The sequence below is a fragment of the Amyelois transitella genome, chromosome 14, assembly GCF_032362555.1.
Source record: "Amyelois transitella isolate CPQ chromosome 14, ilAmyTran1.1, whole genome shotgun sequence".
NCBI classification, from domain to species: domain Eukaryota; kingdom Metazoa; phylum Arthropoda; class Insecta; order Lepidoptera; family Pyralidae; genus Amyelois; species Amyelois transitella.
The window spans coordinates 743,612-759,683 of NC_083517.1; the positions used below are offsets into that span (position 1 = coordinate 743,612).

Here is a 16,072-nt window from a genome sequence, read left to right on the forward strand (position 1 = left end):
TTGTAATAGTTATCTGAATAACATATATAAAAGTCAGACATTTAAAAATAAATTAAGTTAATTAATTTTTGATAGAGCTTTAAAGCGTCTGACAAAAGTTCTGGCGCATGGAAAGCGTCTGACTTCTCTGATATGACTTCAGAGTAATAGTCTATAAAATATATATAAAAATCAGTCATAAAAATTTAAGTTAAGTAACTGTGATTTTTAGTTACCTTTCTCGCCTGGTACCTGCGCAGGTGTCACCGGGCAAGTCTCACAAACATGCAGGTATTAAAAGTACATGAAAGACTACTGAGAATCGAAAGATCCATTCTTTAGAAAATAAGTTGTGTCTTACGGCTCTGGGATCTTACTCTATCTATTCATTTGTGTTTTTAGGATAAAAGACACACGTTTGTTCACAATGGGTCAAATTATAATCAAATTTTTATAATTAAAATAATTATTATTATTGTAGCATCAAGGTTGCTAATAATTTTAAATAGCTTTTCTAGAAGGCTCGTTAGAGGCCCATCTGTTTGTTTATTGCGTAAAACAATTAAGGGGGGTTGATTCAAATATCTTGCACAGGCTGGAGCTATTTATTATTTTTAACCCCCTTCAAAAATTATGGTTCTCAGTTTGACCTGTATGTTTCTCCGCGGTTATCTCGCATGTCGTTTCTAGCTATTATTATTTAAAAAAAACAAGCAAAATATGTAAAACATACATACATATGCCTTTTTCCCGGAGCGAGATTAACTACATCACTCCATTTACCACGGTCTCTGCATACTTCTTTTGCTTCATACACATCTTTCTTCATGTAAGCTCGGCGGTTTCGGGTACTCTTGGCCCGTCCGTCGAACGTCCTTACTTATCAAAATAGTCTTCCTCCTGGCTTAAGTCCCGTTTGCATCCTCGCCTCTCAAGAGAGGAGCCCGAGGTATGCCTTTCACCATGGATCCTAGATTGGGTGAGTCAGGTTTTTCACGAAGCGACTTCCATCTGACCTCCGCAACCTTTACAGGCAAACCTAACCCGTAACATATCCAGTTACCCAAATGTGCAGGTTTCCTCACGATGTTTTCCCTCACCGTAACAGCTCTGTTAGTATTCAAACTAATGTACACAACTTATCAAAATACGTCTTACGAGACAAGCTTAACACCTGATCTGTTTGGGTTTGAAGTGATCAAATGGGTTTTCTATCTATTAGCATAAAATTTTGTGTCATAATTTTACATGGCATACCTTTGTTTATCCTAACAATTGTTACGCATAATATTATTTGGCATAACTTTTTAGGCATATTTCTTTAAGCATACCTACTATTAGCATAACCTAACCTAACCTAAGAAGTACTCGCCTTATAGCGCATTACACTATATCTGCTCCGCGCAAAAAATAAATTAGTCTAAACTATATTTATGCCTATTGAAATAGTATGCCAAAACCAATGATTATGCCAAAAAACCAATTATGACAAAAAAGTGTATGCGTAACTCGTTATGCCAAACAAAAATAGGACAAAACAAAATTAGTCGAATGAAAGAGATCCCGATGAAATGCGCGCAGGTCCGAAGTCCGGCCCCCCGCGGAACCTGACGGTGACTGAGGTCCACAACGGCTTCCTCATCACGTGGCAGGCGCCGCTGGAGCGCGCGCCGCTGGTGCAGTACTACACCATCAAGTACCGCACCGACGCGCAGTGGAAGACCCTCAACCGGGGGCAGATACGGCCCGAGGAGACCAGCTATTTAGGTGAGTATAGCGTGCATGTGGTGCTGTGTGGTTTACGAGAAAAATAAAAGAATAGGACCACTCCATCTCTTTACCATGGATGTCGTTAAAGCCGAGTAAGAAAAGCCGAGTTGGGAGTAGGCTTATGTCACACTATTTGTATCTCGATTCTTTTATGAGCCAAGGGAAATAAGTGTTTATTTTAGGAAAATACACACAAACATTACTTCCATATCCCGAAGTAAACTCAGGCACGTTTAGATAAACAGTTTCATGGAGGAATTAGCTTCAAAGACAGTGACAATATACGTATAATATAGCTAGGTCATCTGAAAGAAGAATCCCAAGTTTTATTAGCGTTATTTTTATAGACTCTCCTAAAAAGTAACAGCTTTGAACCCAAAACTTTCCCCAATTCCAGTCAAGAACCTAGTTGGCGGACGGACGTACTACTTCCGAGTGTTGGCCAACTCCGCGACCAGTTACGAGAGCTCCGAAGAGGTGAAGTTCCCGGTGCCGGCACGGGTCAAGCACAAAGCGATCACGGCCGGCGTGGTGGGAGGAATACTGTTCTTCATCGTCGCCATCATACTGTCTGTATGCGCGGTCAAGATCTGCAACAAAAGGAAGAGAAGAAAGCAGGAGAAAGGTGAGGTGTTATTTGAAAGGACGGGCGGTGCAGCCAAGACTACGTTTTCATGTCATAGTTAGAGTTTTTTGCGAAATTGGTATAATCGTTTTATAGTAATTGTATTTGGTTTCCAATGACAAAATTGTTTAAGAGTCCATTGCGAAATTAATCTTTTTGTAATTAACGGTTATGAATGATAACAAATTTTATCCAAGCGTGGTTGGTATATAGCTCATGAATTTTTAAAAACTAAACTCACTAAGTCGAATTACACCTGAGCGAAAAGCTTAAGTGATTAATTTTGAATAAATTGGTCTGAGTCAACGTGTTTTAAATTCATGTGACTGACACTCGGAGATACTAACGAACTATGAGGATATGAAATATATATCAATACTCTATTATATCCTGTTTCTTCAAAAACTGTCTCATTATATTCTTGACATGAACGTTGTCTTTGGTGAGGTGCCGCCCGCAGGCCGCTAGCCCGCTCCCCAGTGCGCCGCACATAGAATGATCCTTACCTTAGATATTATAGAAAAAAAAACATAAATTCTCATCTTAGCGTATTCACTAATGGCTGTAAGTCATTCAGTGTGGAAAATATTACTATAATTATTATAACAGAATCTACAGATAACTTTACACTTATTATAGGTAATGACCATTTGATACCAAGAACTCAATAAGGAAAATACGCTATTATTGTTTTATTACATAAATAAAAAATACAATATGTATATAAATTTAAAAAATATATATAAAATATCGAAGACCATTCTATATGCGGCGACACAAAGTCAGTTGATGTCTTTTGTATACATTACGAAAGACCTAACTTGCCATATTGTCGGTGGAAAAGCCAATCATTTCTCATCTGTGCTACGAAAATAGCTGAAACTATTACCAGACTATACATATATTATGAAAAAATAAATTATTATCGGCATTAATTTTTTTTTAAATAATACAATATTAGATAATAAACCGAAATTAATTAAAATCCTATAAATCCTATTTATCTATTTAGTTTTTTGTTAAATGGTGTTGTTAAATGAAGATTTTAAATCATAATTCAGTAATATTAGTTTATTGTACTGTTTATTCAGTTTATTTGTTTGTAAATTCTTTATTGCACATAAAAAGAAATGTAACAAAAATAGAACAGACATTGGATTAAGAAGAATTTTGTCATAATGATCGTTTTGCATAATTTTTCACATACAAATATAAGATAAAAATTATGCCATAAAATATTATGCATTATTTTCATAATTCTTTTATGTGGTGTAACAAAAGTTTCAGCTACTTTTATGAATTGAAACTTAAATTTTGTGTGTATTGTATATCTGCTGTTTTCTTTTTATGTGTGGCTTATTTTTAATTAAGTAATGGTGTCGGACTTAATATTTTAGTTTGCTTATTTTATAATTAAATAATGGTGTGGAATTAAATATTTTAGTTTGCTATTTTTATCAAAATTAAATACCTTCCTTTATCACTATTTAATTTTGTTTTATTATTTGACCTACTCCTATTTTATATGTCTAAAATTTGCTTAATCTGAAATCCTGCTTGCCTTTCCTATTTCTTTTTTCAACTTTCCTTTTCCTTATCTAAGTTCAGCCTTTTGGTGGATGTGTTTTTGTTATGTTTTTTTTAAATACAGGGTGTATAAAATTTTATATTACTACACTAACTTATGGTTTCAAAATAACTATATTTAGAATTGCAACCACACGGAATCTACATAACCATGTGGTTATGAAAACACAGTTTCTAATGGGGAAAACTGTGTACCAGTGAGAATAGTTTGAAAACCTTAAGTAATTTTTAGCACTCCATGTTCATGTATTTATTGTACTGATGTTTTTATTTTAATAATGGGACAAGAGCTTTTGAATAAATTATCAGTATTTCGGCTTTTGTTTTCTAAAAGTCTGATAAATTTTAGTAATCGGTTATTTTACTATTGTTACCGCAGTAATGTATGTCAGAAAGATTGATTGATTGTAAGCGCGTACTGTTGTAACTGCAGCAATACAAAAGCACAAAATTAACCATTAATGGTAAATAAGCAATTCACGACTTATTTACATAATGTTATAATATAAATAAAAATAAGTTACACCCTGTATATCTTATACACCGTTGTATATTCATGACATTTCACCTGTTATATTAGGAAAGACTTAAAATTATCCCTTTTATAGACGAGAATTGTGTGTTCATATTCTTAATGTTATATACATATGTATATGTCAAATTATTCGCGTTTTAGATTACAAAAATAACCTCAAGGAGAACTTATTTCATCATTAATCATAAAAATCGGAATAAAATTGTTTTACATCATTCACATTTTTATGCATAAATTTTCATTTCGTGGACGTTTAAAAAAGGAAGTTTAAGAAGATTGTCTTTCCTAATATTAAGCTTTGAGGTTGACAATATGGTGTGAGTTGGTGGTGGGGGTACTGTGTGGTGGGGGTGCGGGCTGCGGCGGGGGAGTGTGTGAGCAGAAAGACACTGCAGTAATGTTCAGAAATTATCCGCTTACAGCATACAACATGGTAGCCGCGCGCCTCACCGACCTTCGCGCCGCTCAAAGCACTCAAGTGCCTTTTAAGAAGTAAGTGTTAGAAATGTTGTTTTGTCGATGAACATTATGTTGATGGCTATTGACAAGTATTTTAATATTGTTTTTTTATTATCGCTGCTCGACAGGAAATCAGGTTGGTTGGATAATTTATGAATTGTAATCGATCTGGACATGACATCTATTTTGCGATTCAATGAATCTTAATGTATCACGTGTTCGTTTGCAGATTTAGAGAACGCGGAATATCGGGTATAGTGCAGTGTTTGCGCTTCACCGCTAACTGGGTGTGGCCGGCGTCGCGCTGCGGCGGCGCGGCGCAGTACTGGCCGGCGCCCGCCGCCTCCCCCGCGCCCCCCGCCTCCCCCGCGCCCTCCGCCTCGCCCGCGCCCTCGCCCGCGCCCTCCTCCTCCGACGACGGCGGCTTCCTGCCGCGCCTGCGCGCCCCGCTGCGGCCCTCCGCCGCGCCGCCGCTCGTGCGGGCCTCCTCGCCCGCCCTGGCCGTGCACTGGCCGCCCTGGCCGCCGTGGCCGCCCTGGGCCGCCGCCTGGACGCCCTGGTCGCCGCTGCACGTGTCCGACCTCAGCTCGGTGCCGTTCCCGAGCTCGGCGGAGAGCTCGTTCCCGACGCCGCCGTCGCCGTTCCGGCTGCGCGCGCTGCGGCTGGAGGCGGCGGCGCGCGGTGGGCGGCGCCGCGAGCGGGCCGCGCCGCGCCACGCGCGCCCGCCGCCGCACGAGGCCTCGCCCGAAAGCCGCAGCTCGTCCAGCGGGTTCGGCAGCAAGAACGCGTCGTCGTCGCAGCACAACCGCAGCAGCCGCGCGGGCAGCCTGGCGGAGTGGCGGCCGCCGCCCTACCGGCCGCCGCCGCCCGCGCCGGCGCCGCGCCCGGCCTCCGGCGACGCGGGCTCGGTGGACGTGCACTACGAGTGGGACCGCGCCACGCGCACGCCCACGCCCTCCACCCCGGAGCGACCGCGGCCGCGCCCGTCGCGGGACGATGTCGAAGCCCGTGTGCGAGCCATGAAAGAGGAATTCTTGGAATTCCGCAAGCGGCAGGCGCTGCGCCGCCGCTCGCCGGAGCCGCTGTCCGCGCCGCCGCCGCTGTCGCAGCTCCCGCCGCTGTCGCAATTGCCGCCGTTGTCCCAACTCCCGCCGCTGTCACAGTTGCCGCCGCTGTCGCTGTCGTCGGCGCCCGCGGAGACGGTGTGTTGAGGCCGAAGCCGCAGACCCACCGATCCCCGATTCCAATAGGAAGAACTTTTGAAAGATTTCTTTTGAACGCGCTCGTTAATACGTCTCACTTGTGAGACGACTGTAAAGTAGCAAAGTCAGTAAGCTTGATAACCTACTGTTCGAAAACTCGACACTCAATACATTTTGGGTTCCGAACGAACGACGCTCGATCTCTACGATTAGTGAAAACGATCATATTCGCTAAGTACTAAGTCTGATATTGATTTGACATTATCACACCTCCGCCTAGCTGTAACATTTATTGGGCACGCGTAGCTATCCCTACATGCTAATTAGCTCGGTCATATGTTATGATTTAAGTAACGCAATCTATCCGAGACGGGGATGATAACTCGAAGTAGAAGATTTGATACGTTCACTGTTTAAGTAGTGTTAATTCAAAACATCCCACCTACGAAACCGGCGCGTCGCCGGTGATATTATAAAGTAATTAGGTTATTTAGAAACGGTTCCAGTCACACGACGCTACATGACTGTCATAATGTACGTATGTAAAGTGGATGCAGTGGCGTCACGGCCTCGCGCCGCCTGCCTCATTTGTCTGAAAATGTCAATTAAGCAGTCGATATAACTGTATTTACGCCATAGAAATCTGAAAAACAATTCAGATTTCTGGGCACCTTTCCATAGGGACGGCCGCTGCGAGTCCATATTGGGTTTAATAATATTTTTTTTAAGTTAAATTTTTTGACATAATCAACGTTTAGCATAATGATTTTAGATTAAAAAATTATGCGACACGATATTTATGTCAAAAAAAAAATATGTTATCTTCGAAATACCATTAAAATTTATAAAATCCAGTATGGACCCCGCTGTGGGTATACCATGCGAGGTGAGGGCAGGCGGCGCGCGCGCAAACGCACCTAAACGCTTTAGGTATGAGCGGGGAGGCATCCACGACACCGCTCATACCAATTATATTGTAGTTATTAAATAATTAATTACGAAGAACGCGCGAGCGGACTCCGAGTGGCGAAGCTATACGCGCCACACGGAGTCCGCCCGGCGTTTCTATAATATGCAACAAAATAATCATAAGTAGACACTAGACATAATTACTGTAGATCGAAACAAAACATATTAACTGAATTGTTTTATTGTTGAATGATTTATTTCGAGTACAAATTTATTAATTTTATGTTATTGTACTTAGGTGCCGTGTATAATTTATATACTGTAAATATGTAAAAATATTAGATAACATACACTTATTTATTTAGGTATGGCATGATTGAGGTTCTGACCTTTTGGCGGGAACGGTGCCGCACCCCGACGCCGTCTTACGACTAAGTTAAATTATTATACTCAATGTTATTTTAGTTAAATATGTTTGACACGATTAATTAGTGTTGATTAATGATATTATCAAAGTTTTTATCAGGTATTCTGCAACAACGACCTTAAGATAGGTACCTGTTATTTTCTTGCCTATTTTTCCATGGTGGAATTTCAAAGTTATTTCGTTTAGTTAATAACAATAAAATATCATCGTGTCTCTATCGGTTCCTGAAACATCCCACCTATAGTTGATCAGTCAGAACAAAGACTGTTTAGTGTTACGTTTGTTATAATAGCTTTACTTTTCCCTCGTCAGTGCATACTTTATGTTTAATATGCACATTACATTATGTTTCAGCTATGATTTTTATATACAATTTTAACAAATATTATATAGTTGATATAAGAACCTCATAAGAAATAAGTATAAAAATGTACGCTTTAAAGAAATTGAAATAAATTAATCATAACAAATAGATAGGTCTGTACGATAAGGAGTACTAGTAGTTATGTATGTGCGTGCATGAGCGTTGAAGCGGGCGGCTGCAGGAGTGCGGAGCCCACTAGCGATACCTATCTATCGACAATGTTGACTTGCAGGGAACCATCGCCATAGAATTTAAAAAAATATACGTTAAAATGTTTCTTTGTAACGTCAAGACCTCTACAGCAAATTCACTGCGGATGTTGACAATTTAACGCGACATATTTTCCATTTTGAATTAAATTATTATAATTAAATAACTCTTGCCATAGTGATACACGTTAGAATATTAGGATCGACAACTCGTGCAATAAATAAGCAGCTGTTCAATAACATAATAATTATAATATATTATGTCAAACATGCTCAATTTTTTCGACTGACCAACTGTAAAAAGTACGATTAAAATAAATCGAAATTTCGTGGGACGCGATCGAATTTATACTTCCTTGTAGGTACAGTTTTGCCGAGTGGTTTGTCGGACGGACGACTTTAAATTTAGCGCGAAATCCATCATTAATTTTTTATCAGTCATAATTAATTTAGCCCGATACCGTTGGGATCAAATGAAAATTGTGAATACAGTGGGCAACATATAAGGTACACCATCTCGATACGTGCGTACTGTACCCATAATACGAGGTGATATTCTTTGCTCGTGGCCCACTGTACATTGATAAATAAAATTAGCGTCGACTATCGCAGAAAGCAATTAACGCACGACACATCCTTTTACTACGAAACTCATACAATTGTCGTAGTATACCTTTAAATAATTGTAAATAACATTGTTTATTCAATATTTTCATGTTTCGCAAACGGTTCACGACCCAATCACATCGCACATTTGCGTAGGTACACGATTTACCTTCTTAGCATGTTGTAGGTTTTATATTAAGTATACCTTATCCTGGACTTCCTTGTAACAAGCTATTCTATTACATGAGGCTAGAAATCTGACTCCCTAAGGGCGCGTTCCCACGATGTCAAGACGGTTTTTCGGACAAGGTTTCGTCCCTCACTGTGTCCAATATCGAATAATCCAACCCAATTATAATTTTGCAAGATATTACCCCAATTATAATACCATTCAGTTCAATTATACCGCCATTAACAGGTGGTATATTCAAATAGAATTCTATTATAAATACTCTCTTGCATGACACGCGCGACGACGTTTTTATCGCGCGATAAACTATCGCTGTTTCGCTTTTACTATAACGGGAAACGAGACAGCGATAGTTTATTGCGCGATAAAAACGCACCGCAGAAACTTTAAACCGCATCTGTCTATCTGACGTCACGACAAATTGGGAACGTAGTCTTAACAGTATGTTAACTCACGTGGACAGATTCCAATACCCCAAAGCGTATATTTGATTCCGCCATCACTAAGACGTTTTTTAGGGAAAATGTCGAATCGAAATGAATTTTGTCCGTGATTCTCTGCCCACGGAGTATAGCAAATATCAAGAGACGTACCTAACTACTAAACTAGATTTAATTTTGTCACTTTGTAACGTACCTACAAAAATAAGTAACAAAAATTAATATATATATAGCTCAAACCATGTGATATCTAGTCTTTTCCATTATAAAGAATTTTTCTTTTAAGTCCTGAAGCAAATTGATTTAAAATAGTAACATCAATTTGGCTTCACAAGACTACATAATTTAATCGTAATGGCGTGGGTTCAACCACTTAAGTTGATTAATTAACTAACCAATAACTGGATCGTGTTAGTCATAAAGTTATTTCATGAAATACGGACGAAAAGTGATTAAAGCGTTTCAGAAAATAGCCTAAAATCCTTCGACATTTTCTATAGACTAAAATGAAAAAGATAGCAATATATTAGACTAATGTAACTAAAACGTATATATCAGTTTGTATAAAATAATGGAAAATAAGTAACAAAATAATGTGCACATGAGCAGTTTGTGGTCCTTAGTTACGAGTAAGGCCTCTGCACAATATATCTCGGCACAATAACGGTTTACTCGTTTTTTCAGATATCGTACAGCACTTTACTGTAATCCGATGTAACCACGATAAGTTCGCCTCGTTGAGATCAAAATGCACAAGCTACATTTTTATAAATCGGATTATAAATTATTTTAATTATTTTTTTTTAGAATATTTTTAGTTATATAAGTGTTGAGATCATGTGTTTACTGTGTAAGCACAGAAGGATTCAATTCAAAAAATAAAATACAATAACGTTGCTATGATTATGCTGTTGTTTACTTATTTATTCTGCAATGATTCCCTGCAGTTTACAGCTTTGTATTGTGAGGATACTGTGGATGTCGTAAGAGGCAAATAAATAAAAATGCACGAGCTTACATTATTTCCAACTAATCCATGCAGGGTCCCATAAAGTTTAATGGCGTTAATTATCGTTTCGCATAATGTTTTTTGACATAACCAACATTCCGCATGTTTTACATATGATAATTTATGTGAAACGATAATTATGCCAAACAACATAATGCGAATCAATGATAATGCATTTAAATTTTATGGACTCAATATGTACCCGTAGCCGACCGCGAAAATTGGTTTTTGCATTTTTTTAGGTTTTTCAAAGGTGAAATACACTTCGAGCACTAAATTCATACATATGGTCACGTCTATATCCCTTGCGGGGTAGACAGAGCCAACAGTCTTGAAAATACTGAATGGCAACGTTCAGCTATTAGGCTTAATGATAGAATTGAGATTCAAATAGTGACAGGTTGCTAGCCCATCGCCTAAAAAAAGAATCCCAAGTTTGTAACCCTATCCCTTAGTCGCCGTTTACGAAATGCATGGGAAAGAGATGGAGTGGTCCTATTCTTTTTTGTATTGGTGCCGGGAACCACACGGCTCAAATTCATTCTCTGGCCTTTTGTCCCGGTTGCGTCCTCTCCCTGGAGCCAGGATTCACTGTATCCATCCTAGAGTAGGTAAGGCATGTTCATCAATATTCACGGAGCTATTACCGTTTACGTTCACCAGACACTGAATCTTACCCAGCTTGGAGCATGGTTGCAAATTAAATTACCTAAAGTTGTAGATTTTTCATCGAGAATCTAAGGATTCAAACTACTTATTGTAAGTACGTAGGTAAGACAGAAAAAAATGGCAGTTTACCTACCTTACCACTCAAATATCGACGATAATATAAAATTGATTTCGTTATTGAATTAAAAAATATTAAAACAGCTTTCATTCAAAATGGTACTAAGAAAAATGTAAAAAAGGGACAAAAATTACAAACGGAAACAATAATTCCACCGAAATTGTCACAAAATTTTACTATTCATGGTAATGAGAAGATAAGTCGTATTTAAGAACTGATGATACGAAATGACACCATTTGTATTTTCGAAACTGTAGGAAAATGATCGTCAATATTTATAGTTCGTGTTTAATTCTCATAGGTAGATAAACGGTTGAATATTTTAGTTACTCATACATACATATGGTCACGTCTATATCCCTTGAGGGGTAGACAGAGCCAACAGTCTTGAAAAGACCGAATGGCCTCGTTCAGCTATTAAGCTTATTGATAGAATTGAGATTCAAATATTGACAGGTTGCTAGCCCATCGCCTAAAAAAGAATCCCAAGTTTGTAAGCCTATCCTATCCTATATTTTAGTGACTCACTTTTCAAAATCTCTGAATTTCTTGCTTTGTACCTATGTATACCTCCTCCTCATTCCCGGATATCACCTGTTAGATTGATTCTGGAAAATTACCAGGATGATGGATGATCATCCTCCTTGCGCAAAGTCCTAGCGTAAGTCCCGGTTGCATCCCTAATATAAAAGGATCCAATGTCCACGGCCGCCGCTTGGGTAAGTCAGGTCTTCACACGCACCGTCTCCCGGCTGACTTTCACAACGTTTGTGAAGGAATCTGACTCAGATTATGTAACGTCTAATTGCTTGAACTTGCAGGTTTCCTTTTGATGTTTCCTTACTGTAGCGGCCGTTCAGCCTCCATGGACAAACGGACTTTGACTTGACATTTTAGATAGACATTTCAGACTTGATTTTTAGATTTTAGAATCAAAATTTGACTAAGACGACAATAACACACGACGCCTTGAACAGCCAAAAAAAGGGGGTTTATTCTGACACGACCTACCAGACCCTAAGCCCGTTGACTTACGTGTGAATAAATAAGTAGGTACTTCGAAATGCGAAACCTATCCCTATATTTAGAAGATAAGTTGTTTTCATTAGTCTCTTCGAGACTGTTGGCTCTGTCTACCCCGCAAGAGATAGAGACATGATATGTATGTATGTATATGTATGTATGTAGGTTTGTTTCAGCGGTATTGGTAAGTTGCGAAGACGACTATGGAGAATCGTGGTTATATTTTATAGACGAAAAGAATGGCACCACACATGTTATGAATTTTTCTCTGCCCGTGGATAACAGGGGCTTCATTCTGGGCCAAGCTTACTTTTATTTATATACTAGGTGAGTATATAACATTAAAATATCATATAAGTACTTGAGGCCACCCGCGACTTTTTCCGCATGGAAACCCTATCAATCCCGCGGGAACTCCGGGATAAAAAGTCTATATGTTATTCAGGGTCTTCAGCTACTTACATACCAAATTTCATTGTAATCGGTTCAGTAGTTTTTGCGTGAAAGAGTATCTAACAAACATCCATACTGACATACTCACAAACTTTCGCATTGATAATATTAGTAGTTAAATTAGAAAAGAAACCACTGCCTTTAGATATTAATAATATCAGATCAGCCATAGAATACAGAAATTACATATTTATCTATAAGCAATATTAATAAACTTGTTTCTCGTAATAGGTGAATATCTTACAGGCTTTTAATTTTCCAAAATTGTTCCTGTGTTTCGTAGGCAAAATATGGACGAAGCCGAAGAGTTGATCTTACCTAAAAATGGCTCAATTACCAGCAAATATTTCAACGAATCTAACGATATCAAGGCAGTTACACACGGCTGGCTATCCGATAGCAAAACAGATTGGATGCAAGGCATAAGAAGGAGGTTTTTGGATACATCAGATTGTAACGTTATTCTCGTGGATTGGGGCGAGTTGGCTGATAATCCTATATATCCTTGGTCTGCGCTGTGCACCAGATATGTTGGTAGACAACTGAGCAAGATACTCGGTTCCCTCGGCGAGTCCTACGCGATTCAAGACAGGCACATACACTTAGCGGGCCACAGCCTTGGAGCTCACGTTATGGGATATGCTGGGATGTTTTCAGGAGGAAGAGTGAACAGAATAACGGGTAAGTTTTTCACAAATAGCGTCATGTCTAAAGAGCAAACTTGGTAGTAGTGAAAGAAATAGAAAAAGCTTTTTCTAGTTCAGAAATGACAATAATAAAACACTTAGGTAGTGCCACATAATAGTTACGTATTCATGATTATGGCAGCAATAGCCCAGTTTAAATCCATCCAAACGTCAACTCCATAACCGATCATCCTTTTCCTTATTTTGTAATAGCTCCACCTCCTGCCGAGACCTGTTCATGGACATATTGATATGCCCGGGAATGGGTTTGGCAGAAGAACAACATAACATCAATTTCTCCAAAGGGCCTCTACGTGTTGGATTTATATCCCCACGCAAGCCTCTCAAAAATCCGGGGTGTATAGACCCGTGAAATCCAAGAGGAGAAACACTTAGGTATAAATAACATAGATTCAGTTAGACTCAAAGTATTTTAGAATATATTCACTTCATATCTCTCCCATGGATATCTTAAAAGGCGACTAAGAGATAGGTTTATAAACTTGGGATTCCTCTTGTAGGGATGGGCTAGAAACTTGACACTATTTGAATCTCAATTCCGTCATAAAGCCATACTTCTAAACGTTGCCTTTCAGTCGTCTATATGCGTATGTATAACTCAACGATACTATATTTTAACAAAGGGTAGGTTACCTATCACCCTATCTGCGATAGAATTAAGCAACAGCGAATCAGTTTCCATTATTTGAAGGAGATTTTACTAGTCGGTCAGACAAGTTACAATCTAAGATGGAAGTTCTAAGTTTAAATTGAATGTACTTATAAAATCCGCCTCCTACGCACAACTTTCAGTGTAGCCATTTCTATAATATTGAGTAAATAAGTAAGAGCCCGAAGTAAAACAGCGGAGGGTGCAACACGCAGAGAGAAAGTGTTTAGTTTAACAACTTATATCTATTATAATGTAGGTAATATAAGTTATCATAAATATCTATGTTATTAATTACATTATTATTAAAATAATTAATTACAATTTATTTAATAATATTATTTAATTAATTATTTAACTTAATTAAATTATTAACAATAAACTTATATTACTAAAAGATCACTTACAACCAACGCTCCGTAAAATTAAAAAGACCTGTACCAAAACTGATTACATCGGTAACCTTATAACCCGCTGTTCTACAAACAATAAGATTAACTGTCTCCCAGGTCTAGACCCCGCCCGGCCTCTGTTCGAGTTCCCGGACGTGGGTCCCGGTTTCCGCCTGGACGAGACAGACGCGGCCTTCGTGGACATCATCCACAGCTGCTGCGGCACCCTGGGCTACAAGCACAGTCATGGACACGCAGACTTTTACCCCAACGGCGGATCCTCGCCACAGCCCGGCTGCGAGGGTACGGACTTGGCGGCTTTGAGATCGGGTAAGAGGTAGAAAAACATGACCTTAACATGAAACATTGTAGAACTTTAAGGAAGTGATAGAAGCCGTGCCGTGTAGTTCCCGGCACCAATGTAAAAAATAATAGGACCACTCCATCTCGTTCCCATGGATGTCGTAAAAGCGAATAATAAATATAATTCACTATTTTAATCTCATTCTATCATTCAGACAAATATTAATTTTTTGAGACTGTTGGCTCTGTCTACCCTGTAATGTATATGTTATAATTTGGATATAATTGACTATTAATTTTAATACCATGCATAAAATGTACATACAGATTAAGATTTTTATTATAAAAAAAAATACTTCAAGATTCAAAATACATACATACAATCACGTCTATATCTCTTGCGGGGTAGACAGATCTAACAGTCTTGACAAGACTGTCAGGCCACGTTCAGCTATTTGTTCAAATTAAAAATATTGTTTTCAAAACCCGATAACCCATCCTGTGACAATAAATCTAATTAATGATAAACTATTTTGCAGATCCCTGCAGCCACGGGCGCTCTTACGAATTTTTCTCGGAATCTATATTCCCTACCACCAAATTCCGAGCATATCCGTGTGACAACTGGAAGGCATATGAAAACGGGCGGTGTTCAAACGGCGAAGTCTACATGGGGGTGCCCGCCAATATTTCGGATGAAGGAAACTTCTATCTGCGCACCAATAATGAATCTTTATATGCGATATAGCCATAGAATTCGAAATAAATCTATACTAATATTATAAAGCTGAAGAGTTTCTTTGTTTGTTTGAACGCGCTAATCTCAGGAACTACTGGTTCGAATTGAAAAAATAATTAAATAGACCATTTATCGAGGAAGGCTTTAGGCTATAATAACAACACGCTGCAACTATAAGAAGCAAAGAAATAATGGAAAATGTAAAAAAACAGGCAAAATTATTCATCCTTGAGGGCTTCAATGATGCCCAAAATAACTATTCCACGCGAACGAAGTTGCGGGCAAAGCTAGTACAAACATAATTCTCTAGAAATAAGTAATGCCCTTGTACTGAATTTCTCTTAAGTTCTGTTCTCATTTTTTTCCTTCATGTACATAAATATATTCATAAAATAAATTCACGCTTTTTTCCCTAAGCGGTAGGCAGAGACTACATCTTTCCACTTGTCACGATCTCTGCGTACTTCCTTCGCCTCATACACACTCATAACTCTCTTCATGCAAGCTCGGCGGTTTCGGGCACTCTCGACCTGACCCTTTACCAGGACGTCCTTAATTTGATCAAGATACGTTCGTCTAGGTCTTCCCACTCCGACCTTTCCATCCACACTGTTTTCTCTCTTCTTTTGAAATTATTATATAATTTATATTTCAATGTATGAAAAGTATAGAATATAATAATACTTTATTATGAGAATTTGTACGCTA

General features: G+C 38.7%; 2 protein-coding genes across 9 annotated transcripts in view; both read left to right on the forward strand.

Moving 5' to 3' along the window:
* LOC106129156 (protein turtle) overlaps window positions 1-10,208 on the forward strand; it is a 75,178-nt gene extending 64,970 nt beyond the window's left edge. For 6 of the 8 annotated variants that reach the window (XM_060947668.1, XM_060947667.1, XM_060947666.1 and 3 more), the window contains 4 exons: window positions 1,561-1,746; window positions 2,147-2,374; window positions 4,919-4,988; window positions 5,185-10,208. In XM_060947668.1, coding sequence (XP_060803651.1) covers window positions 1,561-1,746; window positions 2,147-2,374; window positions 4,919-4,988; window positions 5,185-6,166 — 1,466 coding nt within the window. In that variant the 3' untranslated portion in view covers window positions 6,167-10,208. Of the gene's footprint in view, window positions 1-1,560; window positions 1,747-2,146; window positions 3,822-4,901; window positions 4,989-5,184 lie in introns of those variants that run through there. The other 2 variants (XR_009657134.1, XM_013327633.2) reach the window with 2 other exon arrangements.
* Window positions 7,037-15,373, forward strand: LOC106129124 (lipase member H-like). Its single transcript, XM_060947724.1, has 5 exons — window positions 7,037-7,043; window positions 12,298-12,448; window positions 12,858-13,255; window positions 14,440-14,652; window positions 15,165-15,373. Exons 1-5 carry the CDS (start codon window positions 7,037-7,039, stop codon window positions 15,371-15,373), a joined length of 978 nt encoding a protein of 325 aa, XP_060803707.1.
* The last annotated feature ends 699 nt before the right edge of the window (window positions 15,374-16,072 follow it).